Source organism: Labrus mixtus, chromosome 5 (assembly GCF_963584025.1).
Source record: "Labrus mixtus chromosome 5, fLabMix1.1, whole genome shotgun sequence".
Taxonomy (NCBI): domain Eukaryota; kingdom Metazoa; phylum Chordata; class Actinopteri; order Labriformes; family Labridae; genus Labrus; species Labrus mixtus.
The window spans coordinates 30,724,674-30,739,597 of record NC_083616.1 but is presented as its reverse complement, the minus strand read 5'-3'; the positions used below and the strand labels follow the sequence as shown (position 1 = coordinate 30,739,597).

Genomic DNA, 14,924 nt, shown 5'->3' with positions numbered 1-14,924 from the left:
TGATATGTATGTATACTACATGTATATGAATATATATATATATATATATATATATGTGTGTGTGTGTGTGTATTTATGTATATTTCTTTCTTTTTATGCATTTCCTGTAAAGCACTTTGGTCAGGTGAAGCTGTTTTTAAATATGCTATACAAATAAACTTGACTTGATTATCTTCATTTATGGAAGATGTATTTCTCATTCCACCATGGTCTTCATAACTTTCATACAAGATTCAAATAATTGTCCATAAATTTCCATCTAATGATTCACATTAGTCAAATTAGTGTTTGTGCTCTTTGTCTAGCAACACCCGATACCCCTTCTTCTTCGATTGGCATCCACCTGCCACCCCGGTGAAAGTTCCTCTATAAAGAGTGTGACCTGCTGGAGCCATTTGTATCTCACACTTCATAACTCAAAAATGTTCTCCTACAATCGGTGTCTTCATTTCTAACAGGAAGTTATTATCCCATCTGCTCTTTTGTAAAGCGCCTCGCGTCCTCACAAAAATCATGATGAAAACTCATGATTGACTGATTGAAGAGTGTGTGAATGAAAGCAACGTGTGACACTTACGATGACTCGGATTCAGAGCAATAAACCACCACACAGCGGTTTCCTTTCTCAGATAGCTTTTAATCTTCATTCACATTGAACTGCGGTGCACAGAAACATGAAGTCATAATGTGTTGAAGCTCTTATATACAGCACTCACTGCTCCGTGGAAGGATTTGGTTTTCTCAGTTGGGGCAGCGGTGGAATAAATCTCAAAATAATTCCTCTAATTCATCTAAAAGCAGAACTTTTTTTGTAAATAAATCAGCTCTGACAGGATCAGAATTTAAACATCTTTTTCAAAAGGAATCTTAACTTTACAAGCAGAATAAAAATCTTCAGTTAAAAACTCTCCTTAGCTTTATGTCCTAAAATATACAACAGGGCAGCTTCACAAAACATTGAGCTCCCCGACTCACTTTAAACCGAACTTTTAGAAGCATAATATACACTAACAAAAATACAAAATATTATATTTAAAAAAAAAAACATCTAGTCAAGCATTAGCAGGGAGCGCTCTAACAGAGCTGTGTGTGAGTGCGCCTGGCAGGGCGGGGGCGTGATGCTGATGCTTGTACACATAAAGTCAAGTAGTAAGAAACTGAAGGAATGATGCAGTTCAGCTGTATGGCCGACTGCAATCCACTCGTGTTGTTCCTTTAAACCTGAATTTAAAAAAAGAATAAACCTGCCGGACTACAGGCATGTCCTCCAAACGATACAGTAACACAGGAGGGTTCAAATGTTAGAGACATGTTCTCAGCATCACTGTGAGGTTCAGAGAGGAAACAGGAGGATTGTATCATTTAAACAAGTGGTTCTCAACTGGTGGGTCGGGGCCCAAAAGTGGTTCACGGAGCAGTCTCAAATCAGTGCCTGGAAAACTATTTGTGTGAAACGTGTTTGTCATGTTCCTTTTCTTTGATCTGTCGCAGGTTTTTAACCCTCTGAGGTCGTGTGACTGCACTTTTTTTTTTTTATTGAAGAAATCTGTTTGGTTGAAAATATCAGACATTTGGGGTCTTGGTTTTTGGTTCAAGCTTCAAACATCCACCATGTATCCCTAAAATGTCCTGAATCAAAATGATTTGAAATGAAAGTTTCTGGTGCGTTGATGCTGTCATCGTATTTAAGGGGGTTGAAAAGAGGTCTTGGATGGACCATCTGGTTTTCACCCTGTTTTCCACCAAATATCAACAATGCAATCCTGTGTGGTGCTCCCTGCGTACAGAAACAATTCAAATCACCCCTCATGTTGGTGGTGGGTCCTGAGACCAGACCAGTTGAGAACCATAAAAAGAACATCCCTGTGCTCGTGTGTTACATAGTAAAATGAAATCCATTAAATCCTATAATAACTTAGTTGAAATACTTAAATTACTCCACGTTTGGTAAGAAAGAAATAGTACCAGAATGACCAGATGGTTTATGTTTGTCTGGATTTTCTTTGTTAAAAAACTGTTATCAAGTTACAATAATTACAGAAGTGTAGAAAGAAAGTTTAAATAACTTAAAAAGGGGAAATACTATAAAAAATATTTCTCTTTTTTCTCTTCTGATGTGTTTCCCCGGACACTAGCGTCGTGACACAGCATGTTAAATATCACCTGGTACAAAGATGAGTTTAAAAAAAATAAAGTGTAAAATGTTAAAGCTTAGAAAACTTCAGGCGCTCTGTCGGTGGAGAGACGTGGTCTGTGTGCGAACAAAAGAGCTGAAATAATGAATACACATCACCACTGCCAACAAAGATATTACACAAACACACACACACACACACACACACACACACACACACAACATCGCAAACTGGTCCATCAGAGATGTGCGACTGCGTCAAGCAGCCAATCAGGGCGCAGGGCTGTCATCAGGTGAAGATGAAGGTGGAGGCTGGGGGGGAGGGGGAGGGGCCAACGCTTACGGTACACAGTTCAAAGATCACAGGGCCGACCCATGGACATCTCGTACCTGCGCAGGTGGTTGACCAGAGACTGGACGTAGGTGAAGACGCACTTGGAGTCGGGTTTGTTTCCCATGATCATCATGTCCTCCACCTCCAGCAGAGGCATGCAGTTAGCGTAGGTCCTGAAGAGGAGGAGGACAACAGACAGCACGTGTGAGGAGGAGGAGGAGGAGGAAGGAGGAGGAGGAGGAGGAGGAGGAAGGAGGAGGAGATTCTTTGGGTTTCATATTTAACCATCAGTCAGATTAATTAACCAAACTGTTTCGGTTCATTCAGACAAAAAGCTGTCGCCATAGTAACAGTTTCTTCCTGTCTGCTGCCAGCTTCAACAGTGATGCCCCCCCTCCCCCCCCCCCCCTACATGACACAGACTTTATCCAGCCCCAGAGTCACTTAACATTACTTTAATCTTAACCCTTTTATGAGTTACATTAATGCACACTGGTCTATATAAAGAGCACACTTTCACACCATCATCCTGTACATCTCCTCACATGCACGCTCTCTGCTTCTATACTATTATATCAGATATTCTTTATGTTCTTCTACTTCAGTTCCTAGACAGTATAAGTTATGTTATTTAATAGCTTTTAAATATTTATTCTCCTTCTGTGTTCATTGTTTTTTTCACCAAAACAGGTTCTTTGTAGGTAAACCTACTTTGCAATAAACCCGACCGTGATACTGAATAGTATCTGTTAAGCTATAGTTAGGAGCACAGCTAGCCTCGCCGTTAGGTTGCACCACATGAACAGAGGAAAACGACCTCCAAGCAGGCGACCCGTGGCGTCTTTCCCCACTCTCACACCCTGTTTTCCTCTATCCACTTGTTGAATAAAGGCAAAAAATCCCAAAGAAGAATCCTAATAGAAAAAGAAAAAAGCCACACACACACACACACACACACACACACACACACACACACACACACACACACACACACACACACACACACACACACACACACACACACACACACACACACACACACACACACACACACACACACACACACACACACACACACACACACACACACACACACACACACACACACCTCGTTCATCATGGTTGAGCTCCCCCTTCTCGTGCTTTTCTTTGATCCCTTTGTCTCCAAACCTTTTTTATGGAAACAACTCTCTATAAATAAACTTCACTAATGCATTGTGTTTCAATTCACTCAGGATCAAAGACGTCTGGTTTTAGATACCCAGAGTGACCACAGGGTGGCGTTATCTCCACATAGTGTAAACTCTCTGAGCCGGGTTCAGAAAGAGAAACAGAACCAGGCTTTATCTCCTGCACGAGAAAATAAATGTCAACAACATAAAATCAGATGTGCAATCTAATGAATTGCAGACACGAGTCACTCTGCACTTAACGATTAGAGTGTCTTTGAAAGCTTTACAAGCCGAGTGTGTAAACACCTGTAGACTCCCACTTGATTCAAAGTCATCGGACAACACGGCTCTGTCTGTTCTCTTTGCTCCTCAGTTTGAAACATCACGCTGCTGCAGGTCCTTTTAAAGTGTTGAGCTGCAGACGCTCATGGCTCTGTGCCCTGGGTATAGTCTGGCTTTACACACACACACACACACACACACACACACACACACACCATGTTTGGTTCTTTGGTCCTCAGTCGCTTCAGATTAGCATGAAGCATTTAAATATCCAAGAGCCACGTCTGAAAGTAGTTTTCAGAGACGCTGGTTGATTTGAAGCTTCTGAGAGGAGATTTTCTGACTCTTAATCATCTACAGAAGCGTCATCATCTTGATCTACAAACCATGAGGAAGAAGATTCATGATTTATACATATTGATTTTTAAAGCCTGAAACCACTGCTGCTGCAGCGTAGGTGTCAGTCTGAAAGATGAACTGCACGCTGAAGAAACACACAAGTTTTTCCTAGCAAAGATTTTTCAAAGAGAGTTATGGCTTCTGTTGTTTTTGGCGCCCCCCTGTGGACAAAAATCGTATTTCTTTGAAGATTTTGTCTCCTGAAGTAACATGACGTAAAAAAAAAAAAAAAAAACTGAAGTAGTGGACGAAGCAACAGATGATGCTAAAATGAGAATATTTGCCTTTTTATAAATGCTGTGTAATCCAATGGAATGACAACATCCACAAAAGAGCGGAGAACAACATACTGACAAACAGAAAACAGAATGCACTTTATGCACCGTGCAGCAGTCACAGGATATAAACATCACTCCCCCACTCCCATTGGCTCGAGGTAAATTCTCCAGAGAATATCCTGCTGTGTTCTCACATCAGCTCACTCAGACTTGCTGCAGAAAAAATACTAAAGGTCTGTCAGGAGAAACTCCGGGTGAAGTCTGAGTGAACAATGTGGCTGTTTGTGTTCACAGATACAGCTCGTCATTTCTGCAAGTGTGAAAGTCCTATTTCTATCTATGTATGTCTCTGCAGTCAGCTGTACATCTCCATATCTAACACCTACTCTACACACATTAAAACTATGTAAAAACAATCTTCTCTCTGAATGTCTTTTTTTGCTTTTGCAGGTCATAAAGAGGCATCAGTATTAACTTCAGTCTGTTTCATAATCAGCTGAAAACTCCTCACAGGAGCTTTAAAAGACGATGGAATACAACTTATACACTACTTACACATGAACACATACACACACATGATGATAGGATCTACTGCTACGTCCACAGGGGGCAGCAAAGTCTGTGCAAACTTAAGTTTCTCTTACAGGGGGTTTAAACGCTATCAGCTGTTCATGCATACATATCTTGGTTTTTGTACTCCTCGGCTTTCAAACACAGAAAAGCTGTTGAACCGTCTCCAAACATCTGCATAAATACATCCCTCTTTAGAGCATGTCTACAGTTACTGTGCAGATTGAGAAGATGCACGTGGAAAATGTTAAAAATGGGGATAAAGAAGAGGAAAATCAGGTAACAGAAAATGCTTGATTTGCTGCAGACATCACTCCCTGCAGGCGTTTTGTGCTAAAGTATCATCATCATAATTAAAAGTATCATCCTATCAGCTGTTTAAAACATGTAGTTACACACACTCCCTCTATCTCATCATGTGTGTTTCCGTCTTTGGCTCCCCCCCCCTCTCTCACCATGGGTTCACTTTTAGGTGGGGTGCGACTCTAGGAGGAGTTTTTGGTTTTAACCAGGCCCTTGGTCACCAGGCCCCGGTAGAACTCCTGCAGGTACGTATACACACACTTCCAATCCGGCTCGCGCATCTTCACCATGTCGTCCACGTCCAACAGCTGGGGACAGTCCACTAGTTTCCTGTGCCCAACACCCGACGGGGAGGGAGGGAGGGAGGGAGGGAGGGAGGGAGGGAGAGAGACGGGGGATGGAGGGCGAGGAGAGGAAGAGGAAGAGGGTGACGTACAGATAGGAGGAAGAGAGAAGGAACAGGACAGAGGTAGTGGAGGAGGGACAAAAAAACAAACAGATAAAGCAGTGAGCAGCCACATGTCAAAGAGTAAGGGTGAGAGAGAGAGAGAGAGAGAGAGAGAGGGGGGGAGAGAGAGAGAGAGAGAGGGGGGAGAGAGAGAGAGGGAGAGAAAGAGAGAGAGAGAGAGAGAAAGAGATAAAAAGAGAGAGAGAGAGAGGGAGAGAAAGAAAGAGAGAGAGAGAAAGAGATAAAAAGAGAGAGAGAGGGAGAGAAAGAAAGAGAGAGAGAAAGAGATAAAGAGAGAGAGAGAGAGAGAGAGAGGGAGAGAAAGAAAGAGAGAGAGATAAAGAGATAAAAAGAGAGAGATGAGAGAGAGAGAGAGAGAAAGAGAGAAAGAGATAAAAAGAGAGATGAGAGAGAAAGAGAGAAAGAGATAAAAAGAGAGATGAGAGAGAAAGAGAGAAAGAGATAAAAAGAGAGAGATGAGAGAGAGAAAGAGATAAAAAGAGAGAGATGAGAGAGAGAGAGATAAAAAGAGAGAGATGAGAGAGAGAGAGAGATAAAAAGAGAGAGATGAGAGAGAGAGAGAAAGAGATAAAAAGAGAGATGAGAGAGAAAGAGAGAAAGAGATAAAAAGAGAGAGATGAGAGAGAGAAATAGATAAAAAGAGAGAGATGAGAGAGAGAGAGATAAAAAGAGAGAGATGAGAGAGAGAGAGAGATAAAAAGAGAGAGATGAGAGAGAGAGAGAGAGAAAGAGATAAAAAGAGAGATGAGAGAGAAAGAGAGAAAGAGATAAAAAGAGAGAGATGAGAGAGAGAGAGATAAAAAGAGAGAGATGAGAGAGAGAAAGAGATAAAAAGAGAGAGATGAGAGAGAGAGAGATAAAAAGAGAGAGATGAGAGAGAAAGAGAGAAAGAGATAAAAAGAGAGATGAGAGAGAAAGAGAGAAAGAGATAAAAAGAGAGATGAGAGAGAAAGAGAGAAAGAGATAAAAAGAGAGATGAGAGAGAAAGAGATAAAAAGAGAGAGATGAGAGAGAGAAAGAGATAAAAAGAGAGAGATGAGAGAGAGAGAGATAAAAAGAGAGAGATGAGAGAGAGAGAGAAAGAGATAAAAAGAGAGATGAGAGAGAAAGAGAGAAAGAGATAAAAAGAGAGAGATGAGAGAGAGAAAGAGATAAAAAGAGAGAGATGAGAGAGAGAGAGATAAAAAGAGAGAGATGAGAGAGAGAGAGATAAAAAGAGAGAGATGAGAGAGAAAGAGAGAAAGAGATAAAAAGAGAGAGATGAGAGAGAGAGAGAGAGAGAAAGAGATAAAAAGAGAGAGAGAGAGAGATAGAAAAAGGACACAAAAAGAAACAAAAACATTACATTCTCTGTGGTGACAAATACATCCATGAGTCGACATGCTTCATGAACATCATGACACATTCAGTTTGTGACAAACACAGAAATACATCAGACAGAACAAAATGTCAAATGAGCGTCAGCTGAGAGCTTGTCAACATGTTTCAAACTTTGTGATAGGATAGTGTTGTATAACGCCGGCTTGTTGACCAATCACCAAATGACTCAATCAGAGCTTTTCAGATTTCATGTGAGCTCGTTGTTCGCCCTCTGACTAACTATTCCCTTTATTTTTCATCTTGAAGCCACATTTTCCTGGATTTGAGATCTTCGTCTATCCTCTGTTCACAAATTGTGAAATAAGTACGTAATATGCTGACAAAAATAAATCAGAATGCTCGACTATCTAGAGTAGATTTGAAAAAAAAAGCATTTTAAGAATAAATGAAACTTTGACCTCTATTTGGAAAAAAAAAAAAAAAAAACTTTTTAAGGATCAAACTCCATGATTTTGATGATTCAAAGTACAGAAGCTTAAAAAAATATTCAGATCTACAGTCAATTTTTTTTACACAAAAGCTGCTGCGAGAGAAATACTGCACAAATACATCGGTACCGTTTTTGCTATTTAGTCAACGTGCAGGAGTTTGCTTGTAATTTTTTGTTACTTAAAAACAAAACATTTTCCAGTATTGGGCGCCGAGGACTTCTATTTCTGAAGAACGTATCACTACCATTTGAGTTTTACTAGCGTCTTATTAAGCGAAGTTTAAAATCCTGGTGTCATGGCAACTCCTATCAGCTGACGCTCATTCAGCCTTTTTGTTTGTTGTTGTTTTTTTTCCGGCTCTCACAGAGTCAGGATGAAAAAAACAACAACAACAAGGATCCTGCAATAAAACACAAACATACAATCATATAGTGACTCTAATAAACACACTGGTGCACAGGATGGTGTGTGTGTGTGTGTGGGAGTGTGTGTGTGTGTTGGGATGAGTGATAATGCAACACAAAGGTGGAAGGATGGGGGGCGGTGGGTTGGTGACAGTCCGGTGCTGTTTCATAGACATCATCCTACAGGGGAGCATGTGAACACACACACAAACAAAAGGTGGAGGGGGGGGGGCGTCAAACGGGGGAATGGTGTGATGAAAAAAAGAAGTAAAGTTAAAGAGAGAGAGAGAGAGGAGGGGGAGATGTAGCGGAGGACTCTTCTGTGTTTTAAGACCTGGCTGAGTGTCGGTGAGTCCAGTGTCTTCGCCGAACTTTTACCTGACGACTGCTGCTTTTTTAACTCTCCGCGGACGTCTGGCCGAGGAGGGGGAATTGCGACTGTTTTTAAAGGTGTGTTTAAGTGTAAACAGTTATCGCTGCCATCCTCCTTCACCAGCTTTGAGCTCAGTCTGTTTGAGCTGGGCTATTCTCACACGGTTCTGTGTGCTGTGATCTACCGGCCTCCCAAATATAACAGAGACTTTTTAACACATTTTTCTGTGTTCCTGGCTGATATTATGCCCAAATATGACCGGGTCCTTATTGTCGGAGATTGCAATATTCATGTGTGTTGCCCTGATAATCCTTTGGCGCGAGATTTTTTAAACCTCATTGACTCTTTTAATCTCGTGCAGTCTGTACTTGGGCCTACACATGAACGCGGTCACACACTGGATCTTGTGTTATCTTATGGTCTGCCTGTTCTTAACCTGGAGGTCTGTGACGCCTTTTTCTCTGACCATATGCCTGTACTGTTTGAAGCTGCTGTCCGCTGTCCCACTGTTAAACCTCGCGCTGCTGCTCGCAGATGTCGAGTTTTTAACCCTTCCACTGCTGCTCACTTCTCTGCAGTTTTTAGTCAGAACTGCATCTTTCCCGAGTCTGTGTATGAGGATACAGAGGCTCTAAACGCGTGGTTTCGCGACACCTGTCAATCTGCCATAGACATTGCGGCTCCATTAAAGACCAGGCAGCTGAAAGCCAAATCAGAGCCCTGGCTGAACGAAACAACCCGCACTGCCAGACAGGATTGTCGAAAAGCTGAGCGAAAGTGGAAAAAGGACAAATTACAAGTGTCTTTTCAGACACTGAGGGACTGCTGGCGTCACTACCAATCCACTGTGAAAGAGGCTAAAAGACAATATTTTTCTGATATCGTTGTTTTAAATTGTCATAAGCCTCGTGTGCTGTTTAAAGTTATCAACTCTGTTCTGAATGCACCACAGAGAGGAATTGAGGCCTCCCCTGCTGTGTGTGAGAACTTTCTTCATCACTTCATTGACAAAGTCACATCTGCCAGAGCACTTAATTCACCTCCTGCTTCTGATCCTTCAGTGTTTGTCCCCTGCTCTGCTGTGTTGGACACGTTTGAGCCTGTGACCCTGTCTTTTGTGCAGGAGATTGTGGGTCACTTGAAGCCCTCAGGCTCTCCGGATGATACTGTCCCGCCTCGTTTATTTAAGGAGGTTTTTCCCACTGTTGGGCCATCTTGTCTCTCAGTTATTAATAGCAGTCTGTCCACTGGAGTAGTCCCTGTAAATCTTAAACATGCAGTTGTGCAGCCTTTACTAAAAAAGCCTGGACTGGACCCTGCTGTTTTGGCAAATTACAGGCCTATCTCAAAATTGCCTTTCTTCTCTAAAATCTTAGAGAAGATTGTGTATTCCCAACTCATGGACTTTTTAAATCAACAAAATGTTCTAGAGATTTTCCAATCAGGTTTTAAAACTTTGCACAGCACAGAATCAGCACTTTTAAGAGTTTTTAATGACATCTTTTTAGCTACTGACTCTGGTCACTGTGTTGTCCTTGTACTTTTAGATTTGACTGCAGCATTCGATACAGTGGACCATGATATATTGATTGCTCGTTTGGAGCAGTGGGTGGGCATCAGTGGCACAGCACTAGAGTGGTTCAGGTCCTACCTGTCACATCGGACTTTCTGTGTCAGCCTTGATGACTCTGTGTCCTCCACTGCTCCTCTTTCATGTGGGGTACCACAGGGCTCTGTGCTTGGCCCTCTTTTATTTTCTCTTTATCTTTTACCACTTGGCTCTATTCTGAGGAAACATGGCATTTCTTTTCATTGCTATGCGGATGACAGCCAGATCTATGTCCCCCTCAAAAAGGCTGATTCGTACTCCACTAACCCACTGCAAAAATGTTTACATGACATTAAAGCTTGGATGTCGTTAAATTTTCTGAATTTTAATGAAAACAAGACAGAAGTCATGGTCTTTGGTGGCACTTCTGTGACCCTCCCCCAAGTTGATCTGGTTTCTCTGGCACAGTATCACAAGCCAGTTGTGAACAATCTGGGTGTAAAAGTGGACTCAGACCTTAAATTTGACAGCCAGATTAAAGCTGTGGTGAAGTCTAGTTTTTTCCAGTTAAGGCAGCTGGCAAAAATTAAACCAGTCCTTCAGAGACAGCAATTTGAGACAGTAATCCACGCCTTTGTGACCACTAGGCTGGACTACTGTAATGCACTGTATATGGGGGTTAGTGGGTCCTCCATTGCGCGTCTTCAACTGGTTCAAAATGCTGCTGCACGTCTTTTAACTGGCACAAGCAAGTATGAGCACATCTCACCTATTTTAGCTTCACTTCACTGGCTGCCCGTCCATTTTAGGATTCATTTTAAAATTCTTTTATTTTCTTTTAAAGCCTTAAATGGACTTGCCCCTCCTTACCTTTCTGAATTGCTGCACCCCTACATGCCTAGCCGATCTCTCAGGTCAGCTGACCAGCTGCTCCTGACAGTCCCTAAAGCTAGGCTTAAGCTCAGAGGGGACCGAGCTTTTGCTATTGCTGCTCCAAGGCTTTGGAATGGGCTGCCGCTGCACATTAGGCAGGCCTCTTCTCTATCTCGTTTTAAAACTCTTCTTAAAACCTACTTCTTTTCTTTGGCTTTTACCCCCACGTAGAGTGTTGATTTTATGTGTTTTATGTGACTGTATTTGTTTTATGTGTACACATGCATATTTTTATATATTTTTATTTATTTGTTATCTCTATTTTACTCTCTTGTGCAGCACTTTGGAAACCTTGTGTTTGTTTAAACTTGTGCTATATAAATAAAGTGGATTGGATTGGATTGGATTGGATTAACCTGGAGGATGTTTTGAGGGGGGACGGTTTGCTCGTCTCTGGATGATGAGAGGTGATGGAGGGAGTCACAGCAGTTACTCATGGAGGAGGGGGGAGATGGAGAGTGGAGGTTTTAGAGGTGGAGTAATAAGAGTAGTAGAGTGTGGATCGTACACCTGGGAAAAACAGGAAGAGTTAATCCACTGAGGAGCTTCTGGAAGTTGTCGACGCCGCTCGGTCCTTCAGGGTCATGAGGGTGGTTTGGTGATTTGCACTACACGGGATTGCATTGTTGATATTTGGTGGACAACAGATGGTCCATCCAAGACCTCTTTTCAACCGACTTAAATACGCACCAGACACCAACTTTTATTTCAAATCTTTTTGATTCAGGACATTTTAGGGAAACATGGTGGATGTTTGAAGCTTGATCCAAAAGCGACTGGACTTTGTTGGGGGTCAAATGTGACCCACAGACGACTGGGGGTGTGGTAACGACTCCAGACGAAACCAGGTTAATGACTCAGCTAACGAGTCACCTCGATCATTAGCATGATCCACAGAAGCTTAAACGTTTAGCTCCGCCCACCAGTTAGTTTAGTTTAGAGGTCTTCAAGATCTTCAAACAAGTCGAGCTGTCTTTGGAAGCAGCGTTTATCCTAAATCATTTAGTGGTTGTTGGTGAATTACACGTTTAAGTCAGAGAGGTAGGTTAATTAAAAAACAGATTGTTTTAATGTTACAGCCTTCTACAATTCACTTCTTGATTTGCTTCAGGTCCTGTAAGTATCAATCTGTAATTATAATTTATAATAAAGTGTTTCTTAGATTGGAAACTAAGTCACGTCTTTGGTTTAGGGACGGCGGAGGGACAATCCATTTTATTGAAGCGTGATCCAAAGGCAACTGGACTTAGTTAAAGATCTTAAGACGAGTTGCCTTTGGGTCAAGCTTTGGATGACTGAGAACTTCACAGACACAATCCGTTTCAGTTGATCCCGCCCCTCAAAAGGGAAGTGGATTTATCAGAGGAATCAGGGAAATATTTAAAAAATCTGTTCTACACAAACAAAGCAATATGTGAACGTTTGGGGCTGGGAGCAGCTTTGGTTGTCTGTGCATTCACTCCATAACTTCCTCAGGTCGAAGGTAATGTCAACGCCAGAATGGGACAGGTGTGACGCATTCGGTCTTAAAATGCAGCACATGAAGGCTGCGGCCGCTGGAACGAGACACACAGCTAACGTCTGTATTTTCATCTTCACAGGAAAGTTGAACCTCCTGACTCTTCTGCTGCTGTCTTCAACGTTTAACCGTCCAAACTCGACACAAACAAAAAGGTTGTAGAGGCGGATGTGGATTCTCAAAGTCCAAACAAATCAAAGTAAGAGAATCAACTCGGTTAGTAGTCCACATGTCACCGGGAGGAAAACACGTTCTGAGTGTGTACTCACTCTGCATTGGTGAAGGCCACCTCAAAGTTTTGCCTGCGGTTGCTGGGGCTCAGGCTGTCGTAGTCGAACGCTTCGGGGAAGAAATTGTGCACCAGCGCGCAGAAGGCCATGCCGTTACTCCAGCTGGAGGAGAAGTTCTGGATGTCCACGTGCTGAGGGAGAAGAAACCAAGCTTGTCAACATTTTCTCTCTGGTACTGTTTTGATATCACGCGTTTTAAAACGGTACAATCTGTTATTTTAATGATCGATAGGATCAAAAACTAATCTGTAGCCGTTTTCACATATGCACTCCGGATAATATCTAGATATTTAGAGGAGGAACGCTCCGGAGATTCTCCCGACCTAGTCGTTCTCATATGCTCCTCACAGCGGGGGACTTAGGAAGTAGCGGCCGAAGCAACAGAGTCCGCTACACGACGTTAAAATGAGAATATTTGTCTTTATATCAATGCTATGTGTAATCCAATGGAATGACAACATCCACAACAGAGAGGAGAACAACATACTGACGAACAGAAAACAGAATGCAGACGTTTAATTACGTGCACAGAGATCGTAGTGGTCGCGTGCAGACACACTGTATATAAACGTCATTCTCTTTCTATTGGCTCGAGTTCAAATCTCCGGAGTATATGCTGCCGCCTTCAGACATCAGCTCACTCTGATTTTCTGCGGATAAAATACTAGAGGACTGGAGGAGAAACTCCGGGTAAAGTCTGCGCGAAAAATGCGGCTGTTTGTGTTCACACATAGCCTAAAGAACCTCCGGGTAGCCAAATCTCCAGAGTTTTTCAGGAGATTTCCGTATGTGTGAAAAGGGTTTGTTTCATAGGATAGATGCATAGGAGAGGAAGGAATCCACCAACAAGTGCAAGCAAACTTATGTCTAAAATTGCAGAATGGTGGATGTATTTGTACAATACAGACAGTGTGCAGGAGTTTGCAATTTTGTTAATTAAAAAAAAAAAGAAGTTATCCAATATTGGCAACCTTGGACTTCTGTTTTTGTTGCTTGTATGGTGCATTGTTGTGTTAGCATGCTAATGCTAACAATCTTTATTAAGCTCGTATCTACCCATTGTAGACAGTCATGACTCACAGAGTTATTTTCAGAGGATATACTTGATTTATATTATATTTAAGTGTGAAAAATCACATATTAAGCCTTTAAGTAATTCATAATATCGAAAAGTACTAAAGCGTTAAAAAAGTTCCAGATCTTAAGTCATATTTTTAACACAAAGATGTTTCTTTGTGTTAAACTTCTGATAATTGAAAACAAAGAAACGTTAAATATCGGGGGGCTTTTGACATCTATTTTTGTTGCCGTGGTAACATCACTTGATATCCCTGAAGTTTATAATTCTGGTATCGTAACACCCGTAGGAGAAACACAGAATCTGAACGGCTGGCGGAGAGAAGTGATGGAAAGTTTCTTTGGGTATAAATAGATGAATGTCTCCGCTGGCTGTGTCTTAAATCATCAGATTAAAAAGATAAGCACTAAGCCCACTGTGGGTTTGTGCGGCTCACCTCATACGAGCGGGTCTTGGCGCGGCACCAGTCCAGCAGCATCTGTTTGATGGAGTTGGCGTTGGGTACACCAAAGCTGGTGGAGCGCTGCACCTTGTTGACCTTGGCGACCGCCTGGTTTCCAGGGCTGAGAGAAAAAAAAGTGAGTGTTAATATTTTACACGATCAAGACGGGCTCCTTTTTTTTTTTCCTCTTTCTTTTGTAGCACGAGCTCTCACCCGCCGCCCTCCTTCTCCAGCTTCTCGATCATGGCTTTGCGGGCCTGCATGGCCGAGGTTTTGGGGAGAGTCTGAGCCCTCATCAGCTCCTTACGCCTCTCCGCCTGCTTTCGCTCCACGGCGGCCAACCCTCCGCCGCCGCCGCCGCGAGACGATGAGTCATCCTCGCGATCGAAGACACTGCGGCGAAGACGTGAAGACGGTTAAAGACAAAAAAATTCATTTGTAAAACTTGAAAACTAAACCGTGCTGCTGGATCACGACCTACCTGCCCACTTTTTTGGTCGTGTTGGAGGAAGACGAGGAAGACGAGAAGCTGTATGACTTTGACTGCACCGTCCCCCCTACAAGAAGAAACACAGATGATATAC

The 14,924-nt window shown here is 42.3% G+C and overlaps 1 protein-coding gene across 5 annotated transcripts in view; it reads right to left on the bottom strand.

Moving 5' to 3' along the window:
* Positions 1-616: 616 nt before the first annotated feature.
* smtnb (smoothelin b) overlaps positions 617-14,924 on the bottom strand; it is an 82,784-nt gene continuing 68,476 nt past the window's right edge. For 3 of the 5 annotated variants that reach the window (XM_061038956.1, XM_061038957.1, XM_061038954.1), the window contains 5 exons: positions 14,822-14,897; positions 14,554-14,733; positions 14,335-14,461; positions 12,800-12,951; positions 617-2,641 (listed from right to left, as the gene is read on the bottom strand). In XM_061038956.1, the coding sequence (XP_060894939.1) occupies positions 2,488-2,641; positions 12,800-12,951; positions 14,335-14,461; positions 14,554-14,733; positions 14,822-14,897 (689 nt within the window). In that variant the 3' untranslated portion in view covers positions 617-2,487. Of the gene's footprint in view, positions 2,642-5,624; positions 5,803-12,799; positions 12,952-14,334; positions 14,462-14,553; positions 14,734-14,821; positions 14,898-14,924 lie in introns of all 5 variants that reach the window. The other 2 variants (XM_061038955.1, XM_061038958.1) reach the window with 1 other exon arrangement.